General features: G+C 45.9%; 3 protein-coding genes across 3 annotated transcripts; 1 reads left to right on the plus strand and 2 right to left on the minus strand.

Moving 5' to 3' along the window:
* Positions 1–1,293: 1,293 nt before the first annotated feature.
* LOC136472313 (uncharacterized) lies at positions 1,294–6,187 on the plus strand. Its single transcript, XM_066470034.1, has 7 exons — positions 1,294–1,612; positions 2,561–2,708; positions 3,008–3,199; positions 3,954–4,082; positions 4,621–4,790; positions 5,310–5,440; positions 5,791–6,187. Exons 1-7 carry the CDS (start codon positions 1,414–1,416, stop codon positions 5,866–5,868), a joined length of 1,047 nt encoding a protein of 348 aa, XP_066326131.1. The 5' UTR covers positions 1,294–1,413; the 3' UTR covers positions 5,869–6,187.
* Positions 6,188–11,839: 5,652 nt separating this feature from the next.
* Positions 11,840–15,064, minus strand: LOC136472314 (2-succinylbenzoate--CoA ligase, chloroplastic/peroxisomal-like). Its single transcript, XM_066470036.1, has 10 exons — positions 14,756–15,064; positions 14,585–14,657; positions 14,329–14,500; positions 14,090–14,188; positions 13,869–13,966; positions 13,471–13,664; positions 13,255–13,382; positions 12,670–13,040; positions 12,363–12,571; positions 11,840–12,226 (listed from the first exon to the last, which is right to left on the minus strand). Exons 1-10 carry the CDS (start codon positions 14,965–14,967, stop codon positions 12,100–12,102), a joined length of 1,683 nt encoding a protein of 560 aa, XP_066326133.1. The 5' UTR covers positions 14,968–15,064; the 3' UTR covers positions 11,840–12,099.
* A 2,854-nt stretch (positions 15,065–17,918) lies between these two features.
* LOC136472315 (large ribosomal subunit protein uL10) lies at positions 17,919–20,395 on the minus strand. Its single transcript, XM_066470037.1, has 4 exons — positions 19,935–20,395; positions 18,838–18,936; positions 18,365–18,757; positions 17,919–18,176 (listed from the first exon to the last, which is right to left on the minus strand). Exons 1-4 carry the CDS (start codon positions 20,259–20,261, stop codon positions 18,036–18,038), a joined length of 960 nt encoding a protein of 319 aa, XP_066326134.1. The 5' UTR covers positions 20,262–20,395; the 3' UTR covers positions 17,919–18,035.
* Positions 20,396–20,700: the final 305 nt, after the last annotated feature.

Below are 20,700 nucleotides of genomic sequence, written 5' to 3' on the forward strand. Positions count from 1 at the left end.
TGTGTTTATCATCTCCGAGAGAAACGCAATGGTAGAATCCGCTACACATTTTGATATAGTTCTAAAAACCGGTTTGACCAGTTTTTTTTTATAAAAATCTAAAATCGGCTGCTTCTAATCTATACATGTGATCTTCTGTATCCATCTTATACTCTCCGATCACTTTTTGAGACTTTTCCCTGTGTGCCCTTATAAAAGATCGTAATTCCCTGTGTGCCCCTGAAAAAATTCAGCGGTCTTCAGCGCCACTACTCCAACTTTTTCGTGTCATCCATGCCACTTCCGTCAGTTTGGGCTCTAACGCCGTTAAACTACAGGTGTGAAAAGACGAAAATGCCCTTAAGTTCAAATATGTTATTAATTTTTTTTGAGCATCTTAACGACTTCAAATGAAAAAACTCAAAACTAGAAAGTTGTAGATCTCGTCGAGATCTATAATTTTTATATAAATTTTTTTTCATTTAATTTCGCAAAAAAAATATGATTTGATATGATTAATATATCTTAGAAAAATCATATTATTTTTTTTGCGAAATTAAATGAAAAAAAATTATATGAAAATTATAGATCTCGACGAGATCTACAACTTTCTAGTTTTGAGTTTTTTCATTTGAAGTCGTTAAGATGCTCAAAAAAATTAATAACATATTTGAACTTAAGGGCATTTTCGTCTTTTCACACCTGCAGTTTAACGGCGTTAGAGCCTAAACTGACGGAAGTGGCATGGATGACACGAAAAAGTTGAAGTAGTGGCGCTGAAGACCGCTGAATTTTTTCAGGGGCACACAGGGAATTACGATCTTTTATAAGGGCACACAGGGAAAAGTCTCTCACTTTTTTGGCTGTCAAAACAGATAACAATAGTGGGAATAGTCGGTGATCTTCTCTATCCATCTTCGTCCGGTTCGTTTGGGCTGATTTGGCTTATAAGTTATGACTGAAAGTACTGTTGGCTGGTTTGGTGTGAGAAAAAAAATTATTTGTTCGCTAATAAGCCAAAGCTTATAAGTTAAATACGACCAAGCGAACAAACTGCTCTCCAATCACTTTTTTGGCTGTCAAAACAGATAACAATAGTAGGAATAGTCTTAGGCCAGGAACGGGAAGATATTAAGCCTGTTCGGTTGGCTGGTTTGTTTCGTTGCTGGTTCGTAAAGAAGTACGGTTGATTGGTTTATATGAGAGAAAAACACTGTTCTAACTAAAAATTTACGATTGTTTACTGTTAGCCACAGCCAAACGAAGAGTCTGATTATTGTATACTACGCATGCTAACAACAATGGATTAGCGCCTCAGGAGAAGAGACAGGAGGAACCGATGCCTCACTCCAAAACGAGTAAAAAATCTTCCACACATCAGACTGACTCGCTTCTATCTCGCGCAACCCGAGAAGAGAGGAGTCGACGCGAGAGATGGGCGGCTACGAGAACGGGGACTCGACGGCGGCCGCGGCGCTTGCTGACGGCGGCGTGATCCTGGGCGTGGACGGCGGCACCACCAACACCGTTTGCGTCTGCCTGCCGGCTGCAATGTCGCCGCCGGAGTCCCCGGCCGCCGTCCCCGTGCTTGCCCGCGCCGTCGCCGGGTGCTCAAACCGCAATTCCGTCGGAGGTAATCGCCAGAGATCTTCCCATTTAGAGGATGCCTGATGCGCGACTCGTGTTAAAAATTCGATCTTGGTGATTGACGAGTGGTCTCCCTGTCGAATTTTTGGGGGATTTTGTGTCCTTGAAAGGTCTTGCCTAATCGCCGTTGATTTTGTCATACATAGTTGCGGGTGCTGTAAGGATTATAGGAAATACTGGATCTTCGCAATTGGGGGAGAGTTTCAGGGGAATAGATGAATTGTTTGCATAATAGTGCTCGTGTATGTTCATTTTTCCTTTTTTTTCTTAAAAAAACTTAGCTTTTGTTCTATAGAATGTTAAAAGGCTATGCCATTTTGTTGTCCATCCTGCTTATTTTCCGATTCTTTGGGTTCCTAGTTGTCAAGCATTTAATGAAGTTGCTGAACAGATAGTACCATTTCTTGTGCTAAGCAGGGTGTTTTATAAAGTAGTCTGGTAACTTCCACTGATGGGGAAAAACAGCACAACATTTACCCCTGTGTTGATACTTGATACCACTGTGGTTTGCACTTCCTTTGCGATTGTAAAGGAATACTGTGCCCAATGTGCGACTAGAGTCCATAGTTCTGTACACAAACCATGTATGTTTCTGTAAGCTGTAACACAGTATACAATTGGAACATGGGAATGTTTTCTGAGTGATATCTATCTCTTTTTTCCACCTTGCCATGTTTTAATGTGGGAACAATAGCATCTGGCAGAATTCTGAAACATGGTATACAGTTGGAACATGGGAATGTTTTCTGAGTGATATCTATCTCATTTTTCCACCTTTCCATGTTGTAATGTGGGAACAATAGAATCTGGCAGAATTCTGTAACACAGTATACAATTGGAACATGGGAATGTTTTCTGGGTGATATTTATCTCTTTTTCCCCCTTTACATGTTCAGTCAAAGAAATACTGACCACTTTGTCCTCTATTCATCAGAAAGCACCGCCTTGGAAACTCTCGAGCAGGTCATGACACAGGCTCTAGCATTGGCCAACACAGATCGTTCAGCTGTCCAAGCAGTTTGTTTAGCCGTATCAGGAGTCAACCATCCTTCAGATCAGCTGAGGATGCTGGAATGGATCCGGTATAGTTTTCTCTGTATGTTAGTTAAAATGTATTTGAGTATTGCACCTAAAGGAAAGTGTTGCATTGTTGTGGTCCACAACAACCACTTCATTTCACTTGAATAAATGCTGATATCAAGATGCTCAATTGCTTGAGCCTATTCATTTGGACACCCCTGATGCTTTGGATTGTCAGAATGGTGCTGTTTTTTATGTATGTCATTACAAATCAGAACAGGCTGACAGCCAGAAATGCAAAACTGATAGTAAGTCATCATTTTCTTGTATATCTTCTAAGTGAACCTTGTTTGTTCTCCAGGGATCTGTTCCCAGACAATGCCAAGTTTTATGTAGAAAATGACGCAGTGGCGGCTCTGGCTAGTGGTACAATGGGAAAGCTCCATGGCTGTGTGCTGATTGCAGGCACTGGATGCATTGCTTATGGGGTTACAGAAGATGGAAAAGTAGCGAGAGCAGCTGGTGCCGGGCCTGTTTTGGGCGACTGGGGTAGGTGAGTTATATTATCTATGGTTATGGCAACAGGACCCTATGACCCTTGAAACTGGATACTTTATGGTGCCTTGTTTGAACTTTAAAGTTGGATTGTTGGAACATTGTTCCTTGTTTATGATTTTGTTGTTGGAACAGATATATAAGTGCTTTCAGTTGCCACGTGCTCTTTTTCAAAAGTTTATGCCTGATTTGCAACATGAGAAACAGAAGTTTAGGGGGTGCTCAGCTGACAAGCATCATTGTCTGTCGCACACCCAGTAGAAATTATATGGGTGTTTTCAGATCTTGTTTGGATTTCAGGATATATGCATATATCATGCAAAGACAACAAAGCCCTTTATACCCGAACATATCGCAGAAAGGCTATTTTTGCCGAACTATGAATTGGGGAATTGGGAAGATGACCACTTACTGCTTTTGGTTAAGGAGATCTGACTGGGGGGTGCCAAACTGTGAATTGGGAATCAAAAGTGAGTGATGCTGTCATACCCTAAATGAAACTAGGGGGATAGCGACCATGAATGAATGGTTGGCCGAATTGTCCATTTCTCCTTCAGTCCATTTGACTCAGCCTTGCAGCTCCTGCCTCTCACCCAAATTGATGGGTCTTCCAGCATCTTGAAATCCTTCACCATTGACTGTTGGTTAAAAAGATTTGTTCGGTGCTTATAAAACCTATTATTCTGTGATTCAAATACAACTTGCCTGTGACTAAGGAAAACGTAGGTGACTATATGTGTACATTAATGCAGTGGATATGGCATTGCTGCACAGGCCCTGACAGCAGTTATAAAAGCATATGATGGTCGTGGGCCACAAACTAGTCTTACAAGAGACATCCTTGAGAAGCTTGAACTTTCTTCACCAGATGAAATCATAGGGTAAGTTCTCTCACACTGATGCATCATCTGTATACAGTTCAGTTGTCTTCCCTGGGAACTCGAATGGTAGCTTAATATGCAAAAGAAGACAGTAGGGTTTCCCCTACTGTTTTGGCAGAAAAAAAATATGCAAAAAAGGGCACACTAATTTTATTGCATAACATATATTATTTGTGTCAAAAGGATGTGCAGTACCTTCTGTGACCATGACGATATTGTTCATCAATGTAAATATAAACCTGACCAGGCTTGCATTGTTCTAACAGGATTTTTCCATTAGGCATTAATCCTTATCATTATTTGGCTATACTCCTTTAATTTCTTCTCATTTCAAGATTCATCCTGTTGGTGCACTATACTCATTCCATTTAGTAGTCCATATTTTTAAGCTCCTAGAATGATTAACAGTTTAATATTTCATAGCTAATTAATATTTGCTAAAGCTTCTAGCATTTGTGAATATTTTTCCGTGCTCTAGCTGATAAAAACATTGATATTTGGAATCTTGTACTTAATTGCCACTCTTGTTCTGGCACAGGTGGACATATGCAGATCCATCTTGGGCTCGTATTGCAGCACTTGTACCAGTTGTGGTATCTTCTGCTGAAGATGGTGATGAAGTAGCTAACAGAATTTTGCATGATTCAGTCCAAGAGTTGGCTGATACTGTTATAGCGGTTGTTCGACGTCTTAGATTGTGTGGTGAAGGTAATGCCTATGTTGTTCGTGCAACAGTACTTGGCTTTAATTTTGTCCAACAGGTCTATTTGATTATTTGAATGGATTAGTGGCATCTTAGGTATAAATATTACTTCTCTGGGGTCAGGACATCAAGTCAAGTCATCCGTACATAGGGATGTCATTGTATATCTTATTAATCAAGCAAAGAATGAAAACTGGTCTTTTCCCTGCAAAAGGTTCTTTTGGCCCATTCTGTCTGCCTTCTGCATGTCAGTTGTCATGTCATAGATGAGCATTTAGCAACTGGTTTACTGTGATAAATGAGTTGCGGGCTAAAGACACTCTTGTAGGGTTCTTGTGGTTCAAAGTAAGACGTACTCTACTTCTTCGGAGTGGAGTACTAAGAATTCCGACATGGAATTCTTTCTCTGGACCCAAATATTATTCTGCTTAGATTCTGTTTCCATTTCCAAATGCTGTGTCAATGTTAGGAACTGACAACAGGAAATGCTCTGTATACCTGAAAGTTCGTCTTTAATCTGGCAGATGGAAAGGACATATTTCCACTTGTTTTGGTTGGAGGGGTCCTTGAAGGAAATAAAAAGTGGGATATCAGTGGTGAGGTTATAAAATGTATTTCCAAGGTCTTCCCGGGCACTGATCCTATTTGGCCTGAGGTTAGTATACACATTACTATTCTTGTTCTAAACTTTATGTCTCTGTTGCACACATCCATGCTGGTTTCTGGGTTCAAAAGATTTGGGATGGTCTCACTTTTTATATCAGAAGACATGTTTTTTTCTCTGAGTTATTTGATATGATAAAATGGCATATGCCAGTAACATAGTTTCGGATTAAATGTGCATACATTTCTCTCGCCAAGAAAGCAGTGATATATCCATTTGAAAACATGGGGAAAAAATTAGTCCCAAGAAAATTGGTATAGGCATTAGTCATTTTTTTAAAAAAAAAACATGGATGAACTATCATCCATTAGGAAGCTAACCTAAATGTCATGAAATTTCAGGTGGAACCAGCAATCGGTGCTGCCTTGCTAGCCAGGAGCCATCATCGCAAAGGATTGAAATTAGAGAATGGAAGTTGATTCTCAGCATTTAAGGGTTTCAACTGTATATTTAGGAGTTGGCCAACCAAAGGAGAAATTTGGTCCCAAGGATACATTCAAAGGCATGAAGGCTTTCCCAGCAAGTAATAAATCACGGATGGATGCAAACATAAGGTGTTTATAAAACATATTTCTGATGTAATTAGTTAGTGTGTCGAAAGAATTGTTCAATAGACCTCTGATTCTAACTCTCGGTGATTGTTGTATGTGTGCTGTTTGCGTTTGGGGGTAACATGTATGTGTGTACCATGGATAATAAATCTTCAAATGTGCAATTTTTTTAACTATACATTGTACTTGGCCTGATGGTGATGGCCTCTATAAACGTGTGCAGCTGAATGTCCAGTCCAGCATTTCTTTGCTGTTGGGGACACGTAGAGCTCCCTTCGTAACAAGGGAGTCAGGCAGGCTCCTCGTGATCCACTTGGCTCGAGCAAAAACAAGTCGGCTGCTACCAAGTAAAAGGTTTCATTTGTTTGCTATATGAATGATTATATTGAAGGGACGAGCTTGCACAAATTTGATTCAAATCAAATCACATGAATCCTGGTAACTGAGGTTGTCCATTCATCCAATCAGGATAGTAAATATTATGAATCGTCTGCATTATGACCTACTAGCATTTCAATACAAATATTACTTTGGTGGCAAGTTTGACAACTGCCGAGGCTGAAAGTCTGAATTCAGTTAATAGCAAGGATCAAAGGATAGCAACTCCAAATCAAATCATCACAGCTGGCCAGACTAATGTTTGGATTCATCTGCCATTGTGCCAGGAAAAAAAAAGATCATCTGAAAACTCAGCCTCTATAACATCCTCTTTGCTACCAATGCCGCTCAATACAGTACGTCACTGTTACAAGAGTTCACCTTTGCAACCCAGCATAGCAGGTTGCAAAGCCCATGGCATCAAAATCCAAACACAAGAACTAATAGCTACGGTTGGGCCATTTACAAAGTGCTCAAAAGCTACCAAGACTACTACTGCCTGCAAAAGGGAGCAATCCACTCTGCATTACCTAGTCCTTGAGTCGGAACCAAAAGCTCGCTGCCACCTATAATTCTAACAAAGTTATCTCAAATCACTGGAAGCCTGCTGTCAAGCCTACAATTCTACAATGTCAAGCCGACCAGAAGCATTTTACTTTGCCATGCTAATATGTTTCTTAATCATGTGCAAGGTCTCCATAACCTGCAAGAAAGAGATCAGTACAGTACAGTTAATGATATGATACATATCATATGATACGATATGATAATGATATGATATGGTTATGACATGATAACGATATGATATGATATGACTATTAACTTAATTATAAACAATGTCAATCTACGCATGATGGTTGAATGCTTCCTTGTATGATGTTCGGGTGAGATTTGGGTTGTCTCATTGCCTAGACTTATGTATAGGACACCTAGTCGATCGTCTAATAGAGTTTAATGCATGTCTAGCCTTCGTGTCTAGATGGTCTTTGACTAGAGTTGACTGTCTAGACGGTATAACCGTCTAGCCCAAAATCTAGAGGCTAAACTAGTCGTTATCCCATGACTAGTGTCGAGACGTCATCTAGACGGGCTAGACTTATGTGTCTAGGTGAACACCGCCATTGATTAAACTTCTTTTGAAACGAACGGTTGGAGCTTTGCCTCTCAATTAAGGAAGGAGTAAAAGAGTTTTATGTACAGGTTATAGATCAACCGCAAGAGAAAACAGAGAAAGGCCAACAAGAGTGGCAAATATTAGCAGAAACCCGGGTAGAATACAAACTTCAGCTTGCTAGCCTTCTCTTTCGAGAGCCCTTTTTCTTTGTGCAATGTCTTCCTTGATTCTTTAAGCAACCTGCAAGGCCGATTCCTAGGCGTTGCTGAAAATTCTTCGATTTCTCTCCTTCCAAAGATTCCAGCATATGCAAATGACCAAACCGTTGAAAGCGCCTTCTTTCTTCTTTTGTAACCTTGGTCACAGTCTCCTCCCACCATGAACTCAAGCGAGTGGGGTCTTGGCCAAACTGAGTCAGCTGGGTGTCAAAGTGCTCCCAGTTTAGGATTTGGTTCCATACCACCTTGGCGAATGGGTAAAGTAGGGAAAGGTGTAGGCACGTTTCTAAGGGGCCATTGCACAGTGCAGCAGCGATCTTGGTGAGGCCATCCTCTTTTCTGTAGGTTCTCCGCCGTTAGTATTTTTTCCTGCACAAGAATCCATGCGAAGACTTTGCATTTATTTTTCGCCTAAGCCTTCCAAATGAGGTCGCTTTTGAAGATGACATAGGATCCTTTGAACTGAATCCTATACGCGGAGTGAGTGGAATAGGAACCATTTTCAGTCCATCGCCAAATAATGGAGTCTTGTACGCCCGGTTGCAGGTGGACGGCTTGGATTCTTATCCAAAGGAAGACAAATTCTATAATACCCTCGGTGTTACACCCTAAATCAATTACTAAAATATGTCATGAGTATCGTGTTTATGTGTTAATGCATATGATAGAATGTGTACATAAATTTCTTATAACTTAAAATGATCAATAAAAATGTTAATCGAAAGTTGATTCAATAGTTCAGGTATATCAAGTAGGGTTTAAAACCAATTTTTATTAAGCAAAAATACTATAGAACATGTGTGTGATACTTAAATAAAGTTTGAAGTACAAACTTGGTAGATGACAGTGAAATACTTGCTGTCAAAAAATAATATTACTAGCTAATATTTCTACTAGCCTAGAAATTACAAATTAAAATCAAATTCAACTCAAAACTTAGAAAATTTTCCAAGTTGTCAACAGCTAGACATTGCTATGTTTAGCAAATTATTTTGAGAGATTGGGTTAAAGGGTGGTGCGGTGTTATAGCTCGATTTGGTAGTCTCATATGCCATCTTGAGCATGGTGAAGATGGTTTAGGTCCAGAAGCAACCGTTTAGTTTTTATGGGCGCTTTAAAATTCATGCACGACACGGTTTCGGGCTGGTTGGCCGCGTGGGCGCGATCACCACGCTCGAGCGTTTGGCGTCGCCACGCTGACTGTCCCACGCGCGCGCTGCCGCGCGTGGCTGGCCACGGCTGCTCTGGCCTAGGCTGTGGCCTGGCCGCCGCTGCTTGCGCAGCCGGGCGGTGGTGCCACCAGCCTCGTCGCGCTGCCGCACTACCGTTCCACGCCGCGACGCAGCTGTTGCCGATGCCGTCGCCTCGCCATCATGCCCGTGCCTCCCTCTGCATCTCTGCGCTGCTGCGGGCCCAGTGCGTTGCCGCCTCTGCCGCACCGATAAAATGATGAAAGAAAAAATGGAGACAGGGTAGGGACATGGTATGGATATTGGTGGGTGTAACAGGTTGTGTCCCTGAGGCCAACGGGGCGTAGCTTGGTTACACTGTTTTTTCTGTTCATGTCGATTAAGTACCATCCATTATTGTGGATGGTAGTCATATCACAGACTTATTATCCTAAGCACATACTTGCTTATGGGAGAGGGAAGGCTCGTTACGCTCTTATTGTGGGTTCCAGCTCTTTTCGAACCGACTGATTGGAGACGGGAAAAGATGGAGGTCTAAGCACCATACTGAGACCGAGTCTCAAGTGTGGGGGCTTGGAGTCCAAGTTTGGACGGGGACCTGGACCCCGTGACAGGAGTGGAATTGGTTGGTCTTGTCTGTGCCTAGGGTATAAACGGGTCATGTGTTTTGGGGTACCCAGCTGGGATACATTGGTTCACGAATCGTCGTTTCCATGAGACAGTACAACTTGGCTATGGTCTAGCACCGTAGTAAGAACTGTAAGATGAAAGATGGTAAAATGGTTCTGATGGCTCAACTCTTGCTTGAAAGTATAACAGGTGCTTACCTAGAAGGGTTAGCTAATGAAGTAATCATGACTGCTAATAAAACTTGACTGTAAGGATGAACTATTATTAAAGTTTTTCGCAAACAAAAAGAAAACAACAAACCCATATTACCTATCATATTTCTTGGAGTCGGGAAACTATTCTCACTAGTCCGGTAAGTCTTGTGAGTACATTGTGTACTCAGGATTTATTTTACCCCTGTTGCAGGTGTAGCTTGAGGAGTAGCTCTTGTATGGAGGATTCTTCTAGTGGGCACAGACGGATCCTTGAATCGTTTCCGCTAAATGCTTATTTTCATTCTGTTGTTTAATTATCGCACTCTGAACTCTAGTATTGTAATAAAAAATTTCTAAGAACTCTTGTTGTATGAAATGGACTAAGTTTTGTAAGCTCGTACTCGTTATTGGAATCTGATGTAGCTCCCTTTTGAGGTGCTTAGTGTCTAGTGGAAGACGAGCGCCTCCGGAAGCGTGTTATTTCTGATGGTTCTGCCACAAATTCCTGCATGTGCTCGGTGGTGCTGACACGGTTTCTTAGGTAGTGCATCCATATGCCGTTGTCAAGCTCCTGCTGCACTGATCTGTTTTTCCTTGCAACCAACTTGAACAAGTGCGGGGCGAGGTTTTTGGGGGCCTCGCCTTCAAGCCAGTTATCGTGCTAGAAATGAGCCTTGGCTCCATCACCATTCGTGATCGTGGTTGAGGCTTTAAAGAGGAGGCGGTTATCCTTATTGCAGGGGAGTTCAGAGCCTGCCCATGGTTTGAAGTCATCGGTCCAGTCTTGCCAAAGCCACCGAAGGCGTAGAGCTCTTCCAAATTTCTCCGGGTCGGGGATTCCTAGCCCGCCTAAATCCTTTGGTCTAGTCACTGTTGGCCAATTGACTAGGCAATGCCCACCTTTTGCATTTTTCTCTCCCTTCCAAAGAAAAGATCTCCTGATTTTGTCAATTTTCTTCTTAGCCCATGCAACTAACGGGAATACTGTGAGATGATAAGTCGGCATGGATGAGAGTACTGAGGAGACCAACGTGAGGCAACCCGCTTTGTTGGGCCATTTTCCTTTCCAACTGGGGATCCTTTGGCCGATGTGCTCAATGAGCGGTTGTACATGGACCTTCTGGAGCGTCCTTGTGTGGAGCTGCAAGCCTAGGTATCGACAGGGGAAGGTGCTTCTGACCCCAGAGAAAGAGGAGAGTACTTGCTCCAGGTCAACTTCATCGCATCTAATCGGGTGTATGGAGCTTTTTTTGCAGGTTTATGTGTAGTCCTAAGGAGGTGCCAAATATTTGGAAAATCTCTTTGAGCGCTTCCAGGTCGTCCTTTGATGGATTTGTGAATATGACCGCGTCGTCCGCGTACATGGAGATTCTCCATCTAGCAGCCGATGGTGGAAGCGGGGAAAGGATCCCATGCTCGGTTGCAAGGTCGAGCAGACGCTACAGGGGGTCCATGGCGTGGGGGAGAGCAGGTTGCCCTGACGAACCCCTCTGCCGTGGCTGAAAGTTGGGCCACGCTGTCCATTGAGTAGAGCCGCCGACGTGGCCGTGCGAAAAAGGATAGAGATCCATTCCCGTCACCTCTGGCCAAAGCCCAGTGCCTGCATGACCTCCAGAAGGTTGCTCCAATTCACCATGTCAAATGCCTCGTGGATGTCGAGCTTCAGGAAGAGGGCCGGCAATTTTAGCTTGTGCAATTTTCTGACCGTGTTTTGCACATAAAGGAAATTATCATGTATGCTCCGCTTTTTAATGAACGCATTTTGGCAATTTGAGACCATGGAGTTTAGCTTAGGCGCCAATCGATTAGCTAAAAGCTTGGAGAAGATCTTCGCAATGCTGTGGATGAGGCTAATAGGTCCGTAGTCTGATTAAACTTCTTTTGTCAAGGTGGAGAAGAGTCATGGATGTCACAGGCCTCCAGGAATAATCAAATAAACCATTTCAGATTTGTGATGAAACATTTAGGGGGTATTTTGTTTGAGGCGAGAATTATTCATCATTTTCTCACTTCTCATTTTCTTTTTGTTAGTGAAATAAATTGCATGAGGGATAGGGTGATTCACTAAAATTCATAGAATGAATTCACTACCTCATCTTGGACAGAATGGTCCCTCAAACCTAACATCCTCTTAGAAACTTGCAAAATTTATTCACCATACATTTAGAACCCGGAGATGAAGATATTTCAGTTTTCAAAAAACAAACTCACATTTACGTCTTCTCTCACTGTCTCGCTCTTTTTTTAAAAACGAACAGCTGCCTCGCATCTTAACTCCAACCAGGTAAAAGCTAAGCACCTTTTTCACAGGCCTCAAAAATTAGAGTGGAATTGAACCAAAATTTGGTTCAAAAATGGATCTTTGCCTAAAAAAGCTACAAGTTGCTGGGTAGTTGAATTGCTGCTAAAATTTCCCTCTTCAGCTCCTCTCTTTTGATTTTCCCTGTCGTGGTTACTGGAAATGGCTGCCTCCACTGATAATAAGACCTTGGCACCTTAAATCTGTTACACAAAAAAAAAAAAATTTGAGGACTGTGATGGTAGCCCCATTGGTAAGAAATATTTGCTCTCAAACAGATGCGCATTCAGTTTCCAAATGCTAATATGTTCTCATGGGAAGAATATATGAGAAGATTACCTGCTCAGTTTTTTCATCCTGCAGTGGTCATGAAGGATCTGAGGAGACACTTCCATGCCTTTGCCTTGGTGTTCAGTTCTTGCATCAACCCACTTCCAGCCATCCCTGATGCTAACACAAGCAATAACTTTCTCCCCGAGACGACTATCTGGTATACCGACTACCACAACTCTTGCTACTCCTGGGTGCTGAGATAGTACCAGTTCAACCTGAACAATTCCAGGTGTTATATATTTTGTCAAAATCAGATGTCATTGTTAAAGGACTGAAGAATATGTAGAGTTTGGAGTAGTTATGGAACAAGTACCTCTTCCGGGTAAACATTTTCACCTCCAGTTTTGATGCGGCCCTTTTGCCGCCCCATGATCCACAGATTACCGGCTTTGTCCATCCATCCAGTGTCTCCAGTGTCAAGCCATCCGTTCCTGACACAATCCGATGAATCCACCTTGTTGTTTGCCCAGTACCCAACCATGGTATGCAAGCCTCTAGTTAAGATGTTCCCAGCTAGTGAAGAACTGGTGTTATCACCATCCATGCCGATTTGTATCTCTACATGCGGTGCTGGTTTGCCAACGCAAATGCCTCCATGATGGCTGCCTAGTTGGTTCTTGGGTTTTTGAAGTTTTGGTATGTTGAGAGCCATGAACGTCAGAGATGAGCAGGCCTCAGTCATCCCTGTTCCAAATTATAAGGTATTAAAATTCAGTATATGCATTTCCAAAGTGGCTAAATCGCGATGCCAGAGGGAATAACTAGCATGATTTTAGAGTACATTATAAAACTGTACTGTTCAGCCAATGCAATATTTCCCTCTTCATAGAGATGTTAGTTTGCATACAATAAACTAATCCTCATGACACTGCAGTGCTAAGTGGCAAAGAACGCATACCATAAGCTGAGAAAATGGCAGCATGAGGAAACAATTGTGAAGCTCCATTTATCAGGTCAAGAGACAGCCCACCACCCCCATTCAGAATCTTGGTCACTGTCTTCCCACAGTCTGATACCATCTCTTTTCTGATTGAAAACGGGACAAATGTTAGCCAGTTACCAACAGGTGTGCACTCCTAGGATTTCAGAAAACTGGAGCACTACTATCTCATACCGAGCATAGGACAACAGGTCAACCATGATCGCAGGGACAGTGATGAAAGAAGTCACTCCTTGTTCCTGGATGGCGTCAAAGGCTGATTTGGCGTCGAATTTCGGTATCAGGACATGGCAACCTCCGGCCATCAGGATAGCCATGCATGAGGATATCCCTCCGATATGGCATAGAGGTGCTGTATGCAGGTAAACCTGCAGACCAACAAAGGCAAAATATTGAAGTCTAGTCATACACTTACTGTTTCTCCTGAATTGAAATCGAATTGCAGAGTCGTGAACATGACATAAAAATTTTGTTGGCGTTTTATCAAATCTGTCAACGACGTCAACATGGCAACACTGTTTTCAGGGGTAAGCTGTAATATAACGGCATGTGCTTGGATCCTGAAAGCATACATCATCCTCACCGTAGCCAACAATGGCAATTTTCGCAAGGGACTGAATGATCAGCGACGTATGGCTTATCGCTACACCCTTTGGCCGCCCAGTGGTTCCTGAATCCGAATATATACCGTAAGGTTATCAGCTATTTTGTACCCAAGTTTCTTAATCCAAATTTTCTGTAATAGGCAGAAAATTTGCAGAACACAATCCAAGATAAGGTAATACTGATTTACCAGATGTGAAGCATATTAGAGCAACATCCCCTGGAGCCGACATGGGTTCCGTCGCCGGAGCTCCTCTCAGGCTCCTCTTGATGTGGGCAACGGATTCAACTGAACCAATATGCCAAGACAAAAATAACCACGTGCAAATGCTACTACTAGATGTGTGCACAATCTCTTGTAAGATCCACACTGTTCGATCAATCCAAAAAGGGAAAGAGTTTTCCTTCCTGGTCCAGCAAGAACCTTACAATCTGCAGCAGCATGGCTAGTACTGCAAGGATCGCCCAGGAGGATGTACAGGCCAATCGATGGAAACCTGTCGCTCTCCGTCAGTCGAAGCGCCCAAGAGGTGAACGCGCCGTCGAAGACGAACGCCGACGGCTGCACGAGCTCCACCGCCTGCACCGCCTCCTCGAAGCTCTGGATCACAATTCACAAGGGAGACGAAACCTTTACACTCCTCTGAATCAAAGACAATAAAACTGGAGAAGTACAAGTACGTACCCAGCGGTAGTTGAGAGGGGCGATGATCGCTCCGGCGTACGTGACGGCGAGGAACAGTTGGACGTACTCGACGCTGCACATATATGCCAGGCACAGCAATGGCTCAGCGAAAGCAACAACATTTCTGCCGCTCCGGCTGACCGGCTCCCTGCACGTACGGTACGTAGGTACCTGTTGAGGGCGACGGCGGCGACGACATGGCCCGGGCGCACCCCGCGGTCGACGAGGCCGGCGGCGAGGCTCCGCACGCCGTCGACGAACTCCGCGCCGGAGAGCCGTCGGCCGCCTGGGCCGGCAGCGGCGATGGTGGCGTCGCCGCGGCAGGCGAGGATCCTGCCGAGGCACTGCGCAATGTGGCCCTGGCAGTGGCGTGGCGGTGGCATCGCCGTCGGGCCGAATGCAACGGAAGGTCCGGTCAGAGACTGACTTTGAGTGCATGCAGGTTTGACGCGCGCGGCAAAGGAGGAAGGAGGAAGATAGCACGAGGACACGAGGGGGGGGCGGGGGGGGGGAGTTACGGCCACAGATTGCAATGCAGCGCTGACGACTGAGGAGATAGATAGGAAGGCTGTGCTGACCTCTGACTGCCACCAAATGGATAGCAGGATAGGCATGTCATCAGTATATGTTTAGTGAAAAAAATGTGAGAGAAAGTCATTTGTTTAGAATTTCAGGTGCCTTTTGTTTAGAATTTTTAGGCCATGTGCTTTCAACTTGCACCGTAGAACTTGCGGAGTTGCGGTGCCGTTTCACCTGGGTCTTGTTTCACACTAGGGGTATGGATGAAAACAGGACGGGAAATTCCCGTACCGACCGACACCGTATACCGCATTAACCGACCGCATACCGTTTTTGCAGGAAAAATAGGAAACGGGAAACCGACACCGTATTTTAGGCAGGAACGGGAACGGAATCGGTTAAGGGATTTTCCCGACCGTATTTACGGTTCCCGTATTTAGGCAGGAAAATTCCCGACGATATTCCCGTATTCCCACGCACGGCCCACTGAATGTCTGAATCACTGAGCCCATTCCCGTCCGCTGGTGGCCGGCCCACTGAATGTCCGTATTTGGACTTGTGAATTGAAAACTACTTGTGTTACTGTTGTGGGCTTGTGGCTGCTGGCCGGAGACTTGTGGTTGACTAGTTGTGGGCTTGTGGCCGCTTGCTGTTGCCTGTTGGCTTGCCTGTTCACATGCACTATTTTTTTTTTAATTTGAATTGTTGCCTGTTGGCTTACTGTGAATTGTGAACTATTGTTTTTTGCCTGTTAGCTTGCTGTTGCATATGGTTGCTATTGTTGCATCGAGCTCATTGTTTTAAGTGGTTACATATATTGATGTTCCCGTTTTGTGTTACCGCTTCCCGATCGTAATCGAGACGTTCCCGTTCGAAATATTCCGTTCCCGATATCCCGTAATACCGGTTTCGTTTTCCCGTCCGGCCTTCCCGTTCCCGTTTCCGTTCCCGGCAAAAAAATACAGGAGCGGAAATGGTTAAGACATTTTCCCGACCGTTCCCGACCGTTTTCATCCCTAACTAGGGGAGGCATAAAAAAACTAGAATTTGACGTTATGACCTATAAAATTTGCCGTTATGACCTATAAATAGATGCATCAGACTGACTCCAACGAAGAGGACCCAAAAGCAAGACGCATTCCCCGGTTTACATCGCGCACAGTGAAAGCGTCCGTGACCCATAAACTTCGTTCTCCAACCGTCGGGCGCAACAGGGCGTCCTCTTCCCTTCTTCCTCTCGCGAGCGCCGCCGCATCTTCCCTTCCTCCTCTCGCAGGCCCGCCTCCGGTAGCAGCAGCTCCGAGGCCTCCCTGACGGGATTTGGTGCTGGGGCGCCCCCGTCCCCGCGGCCCTCCACGCGCCCAACAACGACGACGTCGGGCACCGCCACCGCAGCCGGCGCTGCCACCTCCGGCGCGGGAGCGCCCCTGGGGACGTCCTCCCCGTCCACGCCGTCGATGGCGCCGGGCCCCTGCGCCACGGCCACCACCTCCAGCAGCAGCTCCATCGAGCCCGCCCCAGCGGGATCCGGCTCTGGAGCGCCTCCGCAGGCGGCGTGGATCTGGGCGGAGCTCCAGCGTGACGGCCAGGCGCGGAGGCAGGTGTGGCGGCGGCCCCCTCTCTGCGACGCCCATCGCGCCTCTTGCGGCGGCATTGCTCCTCCAGTCGCGGCGAGCGCGGCTCCTCCACTCCCGGCGCGCGCCTCCTCCACTGCCGGCGGTCGCGGCTCCTCCACTCCTCCAGTCGCGGTCGCGGCGGTCACGGCTCCTCCACCGCCGGCGGTCGCGGCGAGCGCGGCTCCTCCACTGCCGTCTTCCCCGCTCCAAAGCTCCGACCCAGGCCGCCGTCTCCGCCCGCCGTCTCGTCCGCGGGCCCGCGCAAGATTTTGCGTCGTCTCTCGTCGACGACGCTTTTTTGCCTTCTGGATGGCGTCGTACCCAAAATAGGTCATTTGAATGGGTCTTCTGTTGGAGGATGATTCTGGCGAGGATGATTCTGGCGAGGCAAAGCACTGTGTAATACCGATTTTGCGTTTGGGTTCCTTCATTGGAGACAGTCTCATTCGTTGATGCAACCATGAGACCCAAATACAACAGGCACAGGAAAAAACGTCACAACCCAAAAGTCAGCCTCTCCAACAACCGCAAACGCAAAATCCCCAAATCCGCCGGAGGTCGCCGCCTCGTCCGTCCTCGCCTCCACGCGCGCTCCTCCTCCAACACCGGCGGCGGGCGCGGGCGAGCTCCGCCTCGGCGCGGAGGACCCCGGATCCCCGCTCCCCGACGGCCGCGCCCCGCTCCCCGCCTCGCCGCGCGCTCCTCCTCCAACACCGGCGGCGGGCGGCGGGCGCGGGCGAGCTCCGCCTCTGCGCGAGCGAGCTCCGCCTCGGCCACGGCGCGGGCGAGCTCCGCCTCGGCCACGGCGCGGATGAGCTCCGCCTCTGCGCAGGCCCGGGCGAGCTCCGCCTCGGCGCGGGCGAGCTCCGCTTCTGCGCTGGCGAGCTCGGCGATTTGCGTAGCAATGCAAGAGGGGACGCTTTTTTGCCTAACGTTTAGGGGAGCAGGCAAAATGCGTCGGGTGTATGGGTCTGCTGTTGGAGAACGTTTTCAGGAAGGCAAAGAACTGTGCCGGACGCAAAAATGAGTCTGGGTCTCCTCATTGGAGACAGTCTGCTCTTGCAAAAGATTCAGCGCAATTATGTGCTAACTCTACTCAAAAGATTAGAGCATCGATTTACCATCTTCTGCCTCCAATCTGAGGACAACATATGCAAATACCCGCACAATAAACGCTCCGAAACCACAAAGGGCTATAGTGACACAACACAGGTGCTTAACATTAAGGAGATAACATTGTCGATTACACACTAGGTGGACACCAACATTCATAAGCAAAAGCCAAAACTTGCAGCAGATTGACGATAAGAGCAGCTCTAGTCGTCGAACAGGCTGAAGCCCATTTCCTCGTCCGACTCCTCTTCAGGCTCTGGAGCCTTCTCTTCCTCCTTGGGAGCAGCCGCAGCACCAGAGTCCGCACCAGCAACCGGGGCAGCAACAGCAAACTTGCTCGGGTCCTGCAAACGAATCACAAAATTAGAACAGCTTAAAACATCAGCTTTCAAGACATTTCCACACTATCATGACCTAATGATACAGTACATATGGGCAAATAAACGTAGATATGCATCGTGATTAAAGCAGATTTATACAAGGGCTTAAATTGCTCAAAATAATTGCCATAGCACAAGCGAACATATATCACCTTGAGGTACTCCTTGATCTTGTCAGCATGTGGGTACGAGTAGTCCGTCTCCACCGCAACAGCAAGCACATTCTTGTACCCATTGATGAACATATGGGGCACAGCAGCAAGGGTCGGGTATGAGATTGCCAGGGACAGAGAGGCAACCATGGAGACACCAGTGGCAAACTTCTCAATCAGGTCCTCCTCAGAAAGGTCAAGCACCTCAGGGCTGAACACAGACCCATCCTCATAGACACTGGTGACCTGAAGACCGTATGAGAAGGGGCGGATACCCAGCTTGGCGAGCAGGGCGGACTCGGATGAGCCCACCTTGTCACCCTTCTTGATCAGCTCCACAGGGGTGATAATTTCCACAGTACCCTTGTTAATCTTGGTGGGGATGTTAAGCACCTGAAACAAATGACAAGTGAGACATTGCCATTATGTGCTTGAATTTAACTGTAGCACAGATGTATTGCTTCCAAGCTTACCTGGAAGAAAGAGGTCTGGGAGGGATCCAGTCCAGTGTTGCCAGGGGGCACAACAACATCAACTGGAGCAACCAGACCAACACGGGCAGGGGCCCCAACCTGTAGAAACAACACAAGAATTGCCATTACTATTCGATCTATATAGCTTGGCATTGATACTGTATCTGTTACAGAAACAATACTAAACAACATCAAAGAAGCGTTGAAACACGTACTTCATAATGTCTAACAACAAAGACAGGATATGGGACATGAAAAAACTGACTTGTCATACCTCTATCAGAGATTCTTACTCAATCGTTAAAGCAATAACAGACATAAATGTGAATTTAAATTTAGTCTGGCAAGTTCAACAAGTGATATCACAATACAGTACAAGCTTTTACAGCTAAGTTACCAACAGAATGTGAAATGATACTATGAATATAAAATCTTCAAAACATCCTAACACAAACAATTTGCAAGTATATTCAACGTAAGAGAATAGCTTAACTGACCACCATCTACAGGTGCCACAGACTACACGTACTATCAGTGAGCTAGGTGCTGTACCAAAATAAAATCAGGTGACTAACCCAAGTAACACCCAGAGTTATATCCTGACTACTCGATGTGAATTTAGATCTACTATATATGTGACCCTCCACACCTAAGGCACACATACGAGACAATTTGCATAAAAGAATAAATTTTGTGCTGTGAGCCATCGAGTTACTACTCCGAGCAAATTACCATGCAGTGATGAGCAGCAAATGGTAGTACATCTCGCAAGCTATTCAAAAATAATGACCGCATTGACAGGTAACAGCAAACAGGTGACTAACCCAAGTAACACCCAGAGTTATATCCTGACTACTCGATGTGAATTTAGATCTACTATATATGTGACATCCCTCCACACGTACAGCACACATACGAGACAATTTGCATAAAAAATAATTTTTTTTGCTGTGAGCCATCGAGTTACTACTCCGAGCAAATTAGCATGCAGTGACGAGCAGCAAATCGTAGTACATCTCGCAAGCTATTCAAAAATAATGACCGCATTGACAGGTAACAGCAAACAACAGGTGCCGGAAAAACTTCAAAGTATTCACCTTGTACTTGGCGACCTCCTCGCGCACCTCCTTAAGGTCTCCCTTGGTGAAGATGAGGCCGACGTTGCCGACGAGGAGGTCCATGAGCGGGTCAAAGGTGTGGTTGCCGGTCTTCTCGGCGTAGACCTTGATGCAGCGCCTGATGAGTGTGTTCTTCCCCATGAGCACCACCGAGTCGCCCCTGAGGCCCCGGCGGATGTCCTGGAGCTGCTTGGAGCCGACGTTGTCGGCGAGGGCGATGAGCACCTTCGTGTACTCATCGAGCAGGCTGCACAGCTTCTTGTCGTACGCGATCTTCTTCTCCGCCTTGGTCCGCTTGATCGCCATCGCTGCAGAGGAACGCTAACCCTAGCAGGGGAACGGATCTGTGGCGGGGGGAGGTGGGGGTACAAGGAGGAGGACCAAGCCTTCGTGAAGGGCAAGGCGGACGGCTTGCGGCGGCGGCGGCGTCGCTTTAACCTAGCTGATAAGCGGCGGCGGCCGTGGCTTTTATAGGGGTTGGAGGAGCAGGGGCGCTAGGGTTTCCTCCTTCCGTGGCGGCAAAGATGGGCCTGCCTGTTGTTGGGCTCCTGTGGTCGTAGCTCGGCCGGCCTTCTTTTGCATATAAGCCAAGCCCAAGCGAGGTGACGCGAAGGCCCAGTGACAGACAAGCTAAAAAAAACAAATAGTGACAGACGGATCAAAAAAATGTGGCGGATAAAAAAAAATGTTAATTAAGGTATGTACAATCCACAAACGCTTAAATGTGCTCTTATTAACAAAAGAG

This window comes from Miscanthus floridulus, chromosome 8, assembly GCF_019320115.1.
Source record: "Miscanthus floridulus cultivar M001 chromosome 8, ASM1932011v1, whole genome shotgun sequence".
Taxonomy (NCBI): Eukaryota; Viridiplantae; Streptophyta; class Magnoliopsida; order Poales; family Poaceae; genus Miscanthus; species Miscanthus floridulus.

Excerpts from the sequence above, each read along its gene's own strand:
- LOC136472313 (XM_066470034.1), top strand. The coding sequence starts at position 1,414 with ATGGGCGGCTACGAGAACGGGGACTCGACGGCGGCCGCGGCGCTTGCT. Across the intron at positions 1,613-2,560 it reads AAACCGCAATTCCGTCGGAG|AAAGCACCGCCTTGGAAACT; the intron begins GTAATCGCCAGA and ends TCTATTCATCAG. Across the intron at positions 4,083-4,620 it reads TCACCAGATGAAATCATAGG|GTGGACATATGCAGATCCAT; the intron begins GTAAGTTCTCTC and ends GTTCTGGCACAG.
- LOC136472314 (XM_066470036.1), bottom strand. The coding sequence starts at position 14,967 with ATGCCACCGCCACGCCACTGCCAGGGCCACATTGCGCAGTGCCTCGGC. Across the intron at positions 13,967-14,089 it reads TCTAATATGCTTCACATCTG|GAACCACTGGGCGGCCAAAG; the intron begins GTAAATCAGTAT and ends ATTCGGATTCAG. Across the intron at positions 12,572-12,669 it reads AAAATGTTTACCCGGAAGAG|GTTGAACTGGTACTATCTCA; the intron begins GTACTTGTTCCA and ends GGAATTGTTCAG.
- LOC136472315 (XM_066470037.1), bottom strand. The coding sequence starts at position 20,261 with ATGGCGATCAAGCGGACCAAGGCGGAGAAGAAGATCGCGTACGACAAG. Across the intron at positions 18,937-19,934 it reads AGGAGGTCGCCAAGTACAAG|GTTGGGGCCCCTGCCCGTGT; the intron begins GTGAATACTTTG and ends TTGTTTCTACAG. Across the intron at positions 18,177-18,364 it reads AGATCAAGGAGTACCTCAAG|GACCCGAGCAAGTTTGCTGT; the intron begins GTGATATATGTT and ends ATTCGTTTGCAG.